Source organism: Aotus nancymaae, unplaced genomic scaffold, assembly GCF_030222135.1.
Source record: "Aotus nancymaae isolate 86718 unplaced genomic scaffold, 86718_ANA_hifiasm-v0.15.2.pri h1tg000015l_1, whole genome shotgun sequence".
Taxonomy (NCBI): domain Eukaryota; kingdom Metazoa; phylum Chordata; class Mammalia; order Primates; family Aotidae; genus Aotus; species Aotus nancymaae.
In genome coordinates, this window is record NW_026988427.1 from 1,131,634 (window position 1) to 1,144,487 (window position 12,854).

Below are 12,854 nucleotides of genomic sequence, written 5' to 3' on the forward strand. Positions count from 1 at the left end.
AAGCAGTCTGGAAGGAAATTCACAATGTTAACGAACAGTGGTCCTCCCCTCTCTGGGGAGGAAAGATTGGAGCTGAGAGAAGGATGCCATATGGGACTTTGGGAACAATTTTCACCCTAATGCCTTATCTGATATAAATGTTTTTACATCGAACATACAGTACCGACTTTTTAAAATTTAAAAATTATAAACAAGAAAAAAAACCGGATGAAGGCATAGAGGGAGACAGTTGCTATTTGAGTAAGGCGGCCATGTAGCTTAAGGGTTACAAAAAGTGGCTCTAAGAGCAGCCTGCCTGCATTTGAATCCAGGCTCTCCACTTGCTAACTTTGCAACCCCAGGCTAGTTATTTAGTTGTGATGCGCCAGAGATTCTTTATTTATGAAAATAATATTTCCCTTGCAGTGTTGTAACTAATAAGATAATCTATTAGCAGTCTTTGGCACAGCATCTGCCCTGATGTAAATTTTCAGAGAATAATCATAATCATTATTTATGTTAAGTAAGAATCTTAGTTTTATATGGCTAGGAGGAAGATTTTCTTTAGGAAAGTAATTTTTGTGATTTTTACTTTGGTCTGACTGTTAAAGGGTGATACATGTTAATAAGAAAACACCTAGAATATATGGAAAAATAAAAAGAATAAAAAATGCATGATTCCATTAGAGTCTTAAACATTATTTTCCAATCATGTGACTTACAATTCTTTCTGCTGAAACTGTAGTCTGCCCTGCTTTTTAGGAAGTGGTGTTGCTAGAGGGTGAGTGTGGCTCTTACCTCTGGATACATCGGTTAACTCGAAGAGAGGAAGCAATCCACCACAATGCTCAGCTTTCCCAAGCCATCTAGTGGGCCAAAACATGCCCACTATTATTCAGAAAGTGGCTAGGGAGAGGAAATATGAATAACTTGCCACCAGCAATGCAATTAAACTACACCATCTTCCATTAATAAGTCACCATTTACTGAGCACTAAAATATGCCTCATGCTTGTTGGATGCCTCACATATATTTTTAATCTTCACAATTCTGCAGAATACATATAACTTTCTCTATTTCACAGATATGTAAATGTCTGAGAGGTTAAATGTTTGGTCCAAAGCCACATGGATAATAAGGTGTGGAAACAGAATTTGCAGATCTGTAGAACTACAAGATCTGTGGTCATTCTACTCTATGTTACTGCCTCCTTGAAGACAGAAGTTGTGACTTCACTTTTGTATACAAAGCAGACCATGCTTATGTTTTGATGTACATACAGAGGCTTGCATCAATATCCTAATGTCCAGGATGCGGACTCATTCTCCCCTGATCTGTGTCATGCTGCAAATTACCCTCTTTGCCAGCACAGACTTGTTGATGTGAGCATCACTCATACATATTTTACATTCCACTTAGGTGGCGGCTTTGAAATACATCCCATCTGTCCTCCATGATGTAGAAACGGTCTTTGATGCAAAGTTACTCAGGTGAGAGCTTATGTTGTACTTTCTTGGGCTCTATTGGCAAGCCAGGGATTCAGAGTGGGAGGTGGGCTCTTATGGGGATCTTCAGATGGGCACTCAGCTAGGGGTGGGGAGGACATGTGGCAGGGGACTTTTTCAAGGCTTCCAGTATGGTATTTTTACCTTTTGGTTTTCTTGTGCCAGACTGGTGAAAACCAACTGTGTAATAAGCATCCCTCTTTAATGATATGAAATGTAATCATGTAGGTTAAAAAATTGATGTTTGGGGTAAATGTCTCCATTTCACCTGGGCCTGAAGGTTATTTTGGGTTCCACTCTTTGCCCTGTAGGCCCCACAGTTGCAAACAGAGAACAGCCTAAGCACACCTAAAGAGATAATGGAGATGGCTGCCTTTTGCCTTCTCCCTCTTAACTCCATTCGGCTCGTAGATAAACACGTTATTTTAATGTTATTATGCTGTTGGAATAGGGGCATCTCAATCAGATATACCTTTTTCTTTTTAAAAAATTTATTACAGTTTCTAGATAACAGATTTTGAAGACTTTTTATATTAAAATACTTATAGATTTAGAAAAGAGTTTCAAAGATTACAAACAGAGTTCTTATGTGCCCCTCAGCCAGCTTCCCCTAATGTTAATGTTTACGTAACTATGGTACATTTATAAAAACTGAGAAATTAAGAACTGTACATAGGTACAGTTCTCTTAACTGCACTCTGGACTTTATTCAGATGTCACCGGTTTTTTTGTGGATGTCCTTTTTCTCTTAATATGGGAGACTTTTGCTAGCTACTTCTTATCCTTCAGATCCTCAAGCTAAATGTTATCTTTTTGGAGAAGCCACCTCTCAATATTGTAAATAAATTAAAATTTCCCCCCAGCCCTTGTGCCATTATTCTCTGACACAGCTCCCTATTTATTTCTTTCACTGCATACATTGCTGTGTATTGATTTGTTTGCTTCTGTGTCATTTGACGAACTCTATTAGAGTGTAAGTTCCAAGCCAACTGGGACCTGGTCTGTCCCCTTGTATCCCCATTTCTCTGTGCTTTGCCTGACTCATATTAAGTAGATGTTTAATAAGTCCTTGAAAGAATGAATGAATACAATAAGTTTATTTTGGAAAGCCGACAAGGACTATAATTTTGTTTCAGGGCATTTTGATTCTCACCCTTTTTGGGAAGAGCCGTCTCTCTTTTGATGTCCCAAACTGGTTCTAATCCACAATTTTTCATAGTTTTTTAAAAAAATTGGAGACCTTTTTGATTTTAAGACTTACCATAAAGCATTACCAAGCATAAAACATTTGTAAGTAAAATGGTATGGTAATAAAGTCAGAGCCTTGTTTTGAACTCTTGTTTCTTTAACTTCCTAGCTGCATAACATTGGGAAAGTTAGTTAGCCCTTCTAAACCTGAGCTTTCCAACTTATAAAATTGGGATAAGTATTGGGTATAGCTTTTTAAAAAAATTTTATTTATTTTACTTTAGGTGCGTACTATATCTGACATTTCTTCCCATGTTATTCCTCCACACCCTCCCTCCCCACCCCTCCCTCCCCACCCTCCCCTCCCTCCCCACCCCCTACTGTCTCTCCCCTACCCCTACAACTGCCCCCCAGTGTGTGATGTTCCTCTCCCTGAGTCCATGTGTTCTCTTGTTCAACACCCACCTATGAGTGAGAACATACGGTGTTTGGCTTTCTGTTCTTGTGTCAGTTCGCTGAGAATGATGGTTTCCAGATTCATCCAAGTCCCTACAAAGGACACAAACTAATCGTTTTTTATGGCTGTGTAGTATTCCTTGGTGTATATGTACCACATTTTCTTTGTCTAGTCTATCATTGATGGGCATTTGGGTTGGTTCCAGGTCTTTGCTATTGTACACAGGGATGCAGTAAACATATGTGTGCATGTGTCTTTATAGTAGAATAATTTATAGTTCTTTGGGTATATACCCAGTAATGGGATTGCTGGGTCAAATGGAATTTCTATTTCTAGATCCTTGAGAAATTGCCACACTGTCTTCCACAATGGTTGAACTAATTGACACTCCCACCAACTGTGTAAGAGTGTTCCTATTTCTCCACATCCTCTCCAGCATCTGTTGTCTCCAAATTTTTTAATGATCACCATTCTAACTGGCATGAGATGATATCTCAATGTGGTTTTGATTTGCATTTCTCTAATGACCAGTGATGATGAGCATTTTTTCATATGTTTGTTGGCTCATATATGTCTTCTTTTGAAAAGTTTCTGTTCATATCCTTTGCCCACTTTTGAATGGGCTTGTTTGTTTTTTTCTTTTAGAGTTATGAGGTCTACATGGCATAATAAATGCAAAATGCAAAGTGTATGCTTGATACACAGTAACTAATCAGGGCTATTGGTATTATTTTCAGATTTTTTTTCTTTTTAAAATTAAAAAAAATAGTTTTTTTTAAAAAAAACACGGAACGCTTCATGAATTTGCGTGTCATCTGTGCACACAGGCCATGCTAATATTCTCTGTATCGTTCCAATTTTAGTATATGTGCTGCTGAAGCAAGCACTATTTTCAGATTTTTACATCTCTTTTAATGCTACTAATATTTCACACTAAGAACAACTTGTACATTTTTACTAAAGGCTTACCTTGCACTTGATGCTCTGCCAGGACTTGGGGGTATCTCAGGGCTAGAGATCCAGGGATGAACTGTAAGTGCTATGAGGTGGGAGACATTGGTCTACTTTGCTCTACTAGCTTCTATTTTTCCTGCCCTCAGCCAACTCCTGTATGAGTTCTACACCTGCATCCCTCCTGTGAAACTCCAGAAACAGAAAGTACAGTCTATGAATGAGATAGTCCAGAGCAACCTCTTTAAAAAGCAAGGTGAGTACACAGCACCCTTGCTGGGGTAGGGTAAGGGGCCAATAAGCCCCACATCTTTTTTGGGAAGCTTGGCAGGAGAGGGCAACCTGTCTGGTGACTAAGACATCTCTTTTCTAACAACTCCTTTGGTCTGCATAAATGCAAAAAGTAGAAAGTAGCTGACAATTTAGATATCAGAATCTAAACTGATTTTAGGAAAGCTGAGGTTGCATTGTTTATTTCTCTTGAGAAAGCTTAATGAGTTTTTTTTTTCCCTGTATGATTTATTATTGCTATCTTAAACTTGAGGGGAAATGGATGAAGTTCCTTTTAGTAGAAAGAGCCTTTCACGGGGAAGTTCTCAAAATTTTGAGTGTGTAAGAATAGACTGGAGAGCCTATTAAAATGCTAATTCCTGAGACCCAGCTCAAAGAGTCTGATTGAATTGGAATTAGCATTTTTTAAAAGTTTTTTAAAAAATGTAAATTATTTTAGAATAGGTAATGCATTTACATGGATCAAAATGCAAAGGTATGAAAGGGTACCATGTGGAAAGGATCCCTCCAGACCCTGTGCATGGCTACTCCCAGTCCCCTCTCCAGTGGCAAAAGCCACATCCAGTTTCTTGTGTTTGCTTCTAGGCACGCTCTGTGTATGTGCAATCAATTATATATGTGCTATGTACTCTTTATTATTACCATGCAAATGGTAGCATAGTATGTAACTGTTCTGCACTTAGCCTTTCTTCACTTAATGGTATATATTTTTGGGAGATCATGGAATGACAGTGGTTGTGCACAGAGTTATGGTCAGAGCTTCTGCTTACCCTAAACTGGTCACCACTGGACCCCACAGGCAAGAGACTTAGAGTTCCCTATTTTCAAGGTCAGTCAACTAGATGTCCATAGCTCCTCCAGATTTGATCAGGCAGGATTCGGAAGCTCATATTCAACCTCTGCCTCATCGCTAGTAATGCTCTGCGTGTTTGGATCTGCAAAATGGATCATGCCTTTTGCTCCATGTAAAAGAATGGCCTGTTCAGAAACTCTGCATTTCTTCACTCCTATCTGTAAGGGTGAAGAAGTGACTTTTCAGGGTCAGTACTTTTTTACTGTACCCTAAAACCAAACCTTCCCAATTTTCAACTTCTCTATCCACACTGATGTCAATAATAAAATGAGAAGCAAACTGTGCGAGAAACAAAAGGTCTTAGAATTCAGAGGATCAGCCATCACCCAACTGGAATTTATTCAGGGAACGAAGCCTGAATATTTATGCAAATTGCCTGGTAATCATAGAAATATTCAGGAACCACTTCACTGTAAAGATGTTTTTTCCAATGCCTGGTTAACATGGTGCATCCAGAATTGCTGTCTGTATCCTATCCCTGGAGTTGAGGGTAGGAGGAGGATGTGGGGATGAAAAGTGTTCTTGTGATTTTAATATTCATGTGTGTGGTTTCCTGACCCTTTAGACAGATGTGTGATGACAGATTAATCCAATAAATATGCAGTTTGTTTGAGCAAGGTGGTTTGTGTGAGGTTATGGAGACTAATTCTGGGAATTTCCCTCCTTGTGTTACTGTGCCTTTTTAAAGTGAGACTTCCATGGTTTTAAAGTTCTGACTTCTACCTCCAAATAAATTGCCCTCATACCAAAAGCATTGAAATATGTCTGCCCCTTCCACCCTGGAAGGCCCTCTCAGGATTTCAGGTGGCGCCACTGCAAAGACAAATTGAGTCCCATCCTAGGGACTTGACAAGGACGACTCTAGCTATGCATATGATGCAGCACAGGCAGCAGGGAGCGGGCTACTTGGCTCTCCTTCATTGTTCAGAGCTGCCGTCATTGCCAGGGGCCTGGGTTGGCATCGAGGCCAGATGGAGTGCTAGCACGGGCCTGGGCAGGGCATGTGGTGTCAATTCCAGCCTCATGGAAGTGGAGTAATTCCTTTACTGCAGCCACATCTCCAGGGCTGGAAGGAGGCCTCTGAGGGTTAGCATAATCGCAGGGCAGGCTGGACAGCTGCTGCTTCTTGGTCTTGCTGTGTGTCTGGGTTTCAGATTCAGTAAAAACCCTCTGATTAATATTAACTGACAGAAGGCCAGCCCTGCATTGTACACAGTTGCAAAAGAAATGCAAAATTCTTACCTTTAAATACATACAGAGACTAGAGGTAGGCAAAATGTCCTCTAGGGGCCCATTTCAAAGAGGAGGCAAAGTATAATTAGTGTAGCCATGCTCAGCTCACATGTAAAAGCCGTATGCTCTTACTCACAGCTGAAAGGTAACTCTTCTCCCACGATCTATTTGCTAAGTGAGCCCTCTCACCAAATAGTCCCAAAGGGAAACTTCAACTCATCCCCTTTCTTAAATCCTCTAGTTCCCAGTGAATAAAATCTGAATTCATTATACTTACTAGGTGGCCATTGCCCTTTGGTGAACATCTCTCTTTATAACCCTTAAATAAGGTGAGTGTGATTTCCTCTGGCCAAGTTTGAGCAGTAATGAAATTCCTCCTGTTATTCTCCCTGTGAAGTGTCCTGTGCCTCGGGGACGTGATTTGCTTTGAGCCTGCACTCATTTAACTGCCAGATGTGCAAATTGCCTGGAGTATTTTCAGTGGCATTTGCTTGTACTCACAGCCTTGAACATTTGTATTGATATCAAGCTGAGGGGCCAGAAGGCTTTTAAGCACTTTCTGAGATTTTGGCAGACTACCCTATTGGCCTGTCTTCAGGAGGATCCAATGGAGAAGGTGGAGAAGGGTTTACTGGTTAAGGGCAGTGGTTCTCGGGGCACACTGCACCTGAGTTTAATTCCTGGTTCAGCCCTTTACATGACTATGTGACTATGGGTAATTTTCTAAACCTCTCTGATGCTCAGTAGGCTCATCTGTAAAATGGGAATAAGAACAATAAGATCTGTCTTAGAGGGTGATCATGTGGGCTAATGAGATGGATGATGCATTTGAAGTACTTGACACAGTGCTGGGCTCAGCATAATGTCTCATACTAAGCAGTAATTGTTATTATTGGTGTTGTGGTTATTTTTCCTGCTAATCCCAATTTCTGTGCTGACCTTTAAATTCCTTGCAATAAGGGAGTCCTTTAATCTTTGACAGTTGCATGTAACCCTAAGCTACATGATTTTCCTCAGGGTCTGAGAAACACAGGACCTAGTGAATAAAAGGGCCTTGGCTGGTACATGCTTTCTATCCTGGCTTCGAATGTTTTTTTTTTCTGTTTTTATTTCCCTAGAGTGTTTTTCTAAAGGGTCCATGTTATGTAGGCCTAGAAGTAGAGGTCAAGGTGAAATGTTTGTGATTTCGCACTTCATTGTTTATCTTACTACAGGCACCAACATAGTTACATAGTTTTGGACACTTGGTAGCCATCCGTTCTGATGATTTACCCTTCAGACCTCTTTTAAAACACACATACATACGCATGCACACGTGCATGCGTGCACGCGCACGCACACACACACACACACCCCTTTATGGAGGCAATTAGCCTCAACTTTGATTTGACCTGTACTATTGAGTAAATTACTTAATCCTTGCAAGTCTTAATTTCCTCATCTGTAAAATGGGAATAGCCACAGAATGGGTCTCCATGTGTTGCTGGTGCATCAGTGGCACATATGGCTGGTTAGCCTGGGAATTCCAGGAGTAGTCACCACCAGCCAGGTTCCCACATGGAATGGCTTGCCCTGTGTGAAGGACTTCAGGCTTCAGTGAGAGGAGAACTGAGAAATCTACAAACACTAATTTGCTCTCTTCTCCAGCACAAGCTCAGACTTGCCTGTGGAGTCTAGGAGAAAAGCAAACCCTCTGTGCCTTTGAAACAGATTTGTCCCTACGAGAACCTCATCTCCAAGTAATGTATCTTTTTAGTCTGATGCTAATCAGAGGCACCATCTGGTTCAGTGTAAACTGCTTTAGGATCCACATTGCTTGCGATTTCTCTTCAACTTTCCAAAACAAACAGAGAGAGAGATGACAGAGAGAGAGAGAGAGACAGACACACACACACACACACACACGCGCGCGCACACACACACACACACCTGACAGAGATTTGGAAACTCAATGTTTATTTTCAGCTGCTGGGTTTTTTCATTGGGTACCTTATCGAGAAGCTGTTGTTTGAGCAAAGCGTCCAGTTTCCCTTTTATCAAAGCATAGCTTCCTTCTTCCCTCTCATCTGTTGCCCACAGTATCTGGAGCTGCTGGGTCCTCGATTTGCAGTTTACAGGGGGCTCGGCAACAGTTAGGGGAAAAAGGGATGGAAATAATTGTGCCTGTATCTTTTCTATCATTATATCATTGCAGCACTGGGCTAGGAATAAACAATCCTCTGACTCTAGCAGTTACTACTTTTTTTTTCTTTTCAACTTTTAGGTTCGGGGGTACATATGCAGGTTTGTTAGATGAACTAATTTCATGTCAGGGGTTTCATGTGCAGATAATTTTGTCACCCAGGTAATAAGCATAGTACCCAATAGGTAGTTTTTGATCCTTACCCGCCTCCCACCCTCCACCCTCAAGTAGGCCCCAGTTTATTGTTCCCTTCTTTGTATCCATGTGGACTCAGTGTTTAGCTCTCACTTATACCTGAGAGCATGCAGCATTTGGTTTTCTGCTTCTGTGTTAATTTGCTTAGAATAATGGCTTCATCCATTATGGATGGAATCCACTGATTCCAGTTTCATCAGTGTTGCTGCAAAGTATATGATTTTAATCTCTTTTATGGCTGCATAGTATTCCATCGTGTATATGTACCACCTTTTCTTCATCTAGTCCACCATCATCAGTGTGCATTTACATTGATTCCATGTCTTTGCTATTGTGGATAAAGCTGTGATTACACATGTTTATGCATGTTTATGTCTTTATGGTAGGACTATTTATCTTCCTTTGGGTATATACCCAGTAATGAGATTCCTGGGTCGAGTGGTAGTTCTGTTTTAAGTTCTTTGAGAAATCTCGAAACTGTTTTCCACGATGGCTGAACTAATTTACATTCCTTCCAGCAGTGTATATGCATCCCCTTTTCACCAAAACGTCACCAGCATCTGTTACTTTTTGACTTTTTATTTATTTATTTTTTTGAGACTGAGTTTTGCTCTTGTTGCTCAGGCTGGAGTGCAATGGTGTGAGCTCTGCTCACTGCAACCCCTGCCTCCTGGGTTCAAGCGATTCTCCTACCTCAGCCTCCCAAGTAGCTGGGACTACAGGCATGTACCTCCGTGTCTGGCTAACTCTTGCATTTTTAGTGGAGACAGGGTTTCACCCTGCTGGCCAGGCTGGTCTCAAACTCCTGACCTCAAGTGATCTACCTGCCTCAGCCTCCCAAAGTGCTAGAATTACAGGCATGAGCCACTGCACCTGGCCAATTTCTGACTTTTTAATAATAGCCATTTTAACTGGTGTGACAGAGTATCTCATTGTGGTTTTGATTTGCATATCTCTAATGACTAGTGACACTGAGCATTTCTTCATATGCTTGTTGGTCACATGTATGTCTTCTTTTAATAAGTGTCTGTTCATGTCCTTTGCCCACTTTTTAATAGAGTTGTTGTTTTTGCTTGTTAATTTGTTTAAGTTCATTACAGATTCTGGATATTAGACCTTTGTGAGATGCATCATTTGCGAATACTTTCTCCCATTCTGTAGGTTGTCAACTCTGTTGATAGTTGCTTTTGTTCTTTAGTTTAATTAGGCCCCACTTGTCAATTTTTGATTTTATTTTAGTGGTTATTACTTTAGTGATCTTATGTAACATCTCGGAGCCTTGGGTTCCATGTCTGAAAAAATGCGAAGAATGTGAATAGGAGTGTCACCATTAGAATAAGAGACCTTTGATTCAGGATATTCTTATTTCAGATCCTGGCTTGATTGCATATTAGCTGTGTTCCTTTGAGCAAGTAACCTCTTTGAGCTGTGGCTTCTCTAGATACAGAAATGTGAAAACTTATGAAAAAGAACTAGTGGAGTGCCAGAGACAAAGTTGCCGCTTATTAAAATGCATCTATTGTATCTATTGCATAACAGTACTAACCATAATGATAGTAATGACATCAACTACAACTTAAAGGGAGAGACTTAACATTTATCAAATGCTGCCTCTGTATCAGCATAAATATATATTAAGTTTTTACAAAAACTCCAATGGCCTAGAAAGTTAAGTAATTTTCATTCCAATGAGACCAAATATTACACAATGTATCAGTGTATTAATATTTTAGACTATATGATGCTAGGGTTACAAATTAATCTCCAAATCTCAGTGGTTTGATAATGGAAAGGTTTATGTCTCTCCTTTGCAAAGTCTGATGAAGGTCATATGCCTTTTGTCCCTCCTGAAGTTGTGCCAGCTGGTGCGTGTGGCCTCATAGCAGGGAAGATAAGAAGGGAAGTAAGGAGCACAGAGGCTCTTAATGTCCTTGGACTGGAAGTGACACCTGCCAGTTCCACCCACAGTCCATTAGCCAGACACATCTCATGTGCTAATGCCAGAGAATCTGGGATGTAAACGAAGCACGTGCACTATTTGATGAGTGCTGTCTCTGCGGCTCACAGGTAGTAAGTGCTAAAGCTGATTTTGAGTACAAGTCATTTGAATAACAGAACTCATCTTTTTCTCACTATACTATGCTTTATTCTTATGAGGACTAAAAAGGAGAAAATGTTGGTGTATTGACCTGGTAATGCTTCCTTCTCCGTGTGAGAACAAATGCCTCACCATCCCTCCTGAAGGATTTTACTTCCATTCCCCCTTCCCAACCCCTGTTCCCAATGCCAGGCTATATATGAGCTCTGACAGGTGTGCATAGGGGCCCTTGCCTGGGAAGGGGATGAGGCTCTTGCTCCCAGTGGTTGCTGTGTTGCTCGTGGCTTCTTAGGACACAGTTTCCCTGCAGCAAGCTGGGGTGTTAGCAAGCTATCCAAGACTTGAGATGTTGACATGAGGCGTTGCTTCTGAGACTGTTCAGAAGGAAAAGGCAGTTAGGAAAACAAAGCCTCTATCTCTCAGGATGTGCTCTAGCCTCATAGTGGGGCTGTCATCTCTCCTTGCACCTTACATGCCCTTGCAAAATTCAGTTCATTGCATGTATTCCTGGAATACCTTCTACCGCCTCCCATTCCCTACCCCAAGCCCTAGCCATGCTCAACAGGCAACCCCTACTCATCCTTTTAAGAACCAAAGTAGACCTCAAGCCTGCAGTAAGTCCTCCCTGATGTCTCAGGAATTTCGGCTCAATTCTGTTCAACACTTACTCAGTCCCTGGGGAGGCAATGTGGTTACAACTGTGGCGAGTTTGCAAACTTCTGCACCATAATCTCTGTGCAAAGAAAATGAAGCTGCTTCTTTTTGTTTGTTTTTAATCTAATTCACTCCTCTTTTTGAGTTTCTACTTTGTGCTCTGGCAACTTAAAATTTTCAGTACGTGATATCTATGGCTCTAGATTTAACCAGTTTTTCCAACTCAAAACAGTGCCCTTTCTCCCAGGAACTCAAATATGAAGGGGAAGAAAGGCACACGTTTTGGCTTTTCCCTCAGTTTATCTAAAATGACTCCCAATGGGACTTTAGCCCCATAGGGGATGTTGGTACACACACATCTTGTGGCTTTGGGTCTCAACGCCAGGTGAAGGGGCGGCTGACCCTTCCCCTCCATCCTATCTCCTTCCTTTCCAAGGAGACCGTCCTTATCTCTGCCCCTGGGGCTGTAGAAACAGAATGGCTGCCGGGGTACCTAATGAATGGGGAAAGAAGTGAAAGTAGAGGGTTGAATACATTGCAGATATTACCCCAATTCCCAAAGGGGGCAAAACAATGAGTCTAACCTCAAAGCTTAGATGTCCCTGAGGAGTTTGTTAAAATTGCAGAATCCTGAACCCTACCCCAAAGATTCTGACTCTGAATATCTGGTGAGGGGGCCAGGGATGTGCATGGTGTCAGCTCACCAAGGGGCTTTGGATGCAGGTGGCCCTTGACCCCTCTCAAATGGGAGGCCAAGCTCTAGTATCCTGAGGAGGGTAAGGAAATCAGTGAGGGCAGAGACATGGCTCTCCCATTGCAGAGTGCAAACTTGCATCATGACACTTGACACATCATTCTAGCATTCTATGTTTATGTGACTGTCTATATTGATGGAATGAGCTCCTTAAGGATAAGGGAAGGTGTACGTTTTGTTTTATTTATGTTCCACATCTGCACACATGTTTATGTGCCTGGTTTTACTGATACCAGGTCTCAGAGGCTGATCTGCGGACCTGGGTAGTAAAATTTACCATTATTCAATGGTCAGAGGCGGGTGGATCACAAGATCAAGAGATCGAGACCATCCTGGTCAACATGGTGAAACCCTGTCTCTACTAAAAATACAAAAAATTAGCTGGGCATGGTGGTGCGTGCCTGTAATCCCAGCTACTCGGGAGGCTGAGGCAGGAGAATTGCCTGAACGCAGGAGGCGGAGGTTGCGGTGAGCCGAGGTCGCGCCATTGCACTCCAGCCTGGGTAACAAGAGC

The 12,854-nt window shown here is 41.5% G+C and overlaps 1 protein-coding gene and 1 non-coding gene across 3 annotated transcripts in view; one reads left to right on the forward strand and one right to left on the reverse strand.

The window, feature by feature from the left end:
• The window catches only part of DOCK2 (dedicator of cytokinesis 2), a 437,527-nt gene that overhangs the window by 115,810 nt on the left and 308,863 nt on the right, over positions 1-12,854 (forward strand). For both annotated transcript variants that reach the window (XM_064376547.1, XM_064376548.1), the window contains exons 24-25: positions 1,399-1,469; positions 4,230-4,336. In XM_064376547.1, the coding sequence (XP_064232617.1) occupies positions 1,399-1,469; positions 4,230-4,336 (178 nt within the window). The remainder of the gene's footprint in view (positions 1-1,398; positions 1,470-4,229; positions 4,337-12,854) is intronic.
• LOC135275200 (U6 spliceosomal RNA) lies at positions 3,910-4,016 on the reverse strand. The gene has a single exon (XR_010342898.1). It is a non-coding gene; the product is annotated as a U6 spliceosomal RNA (small nuclear RNA).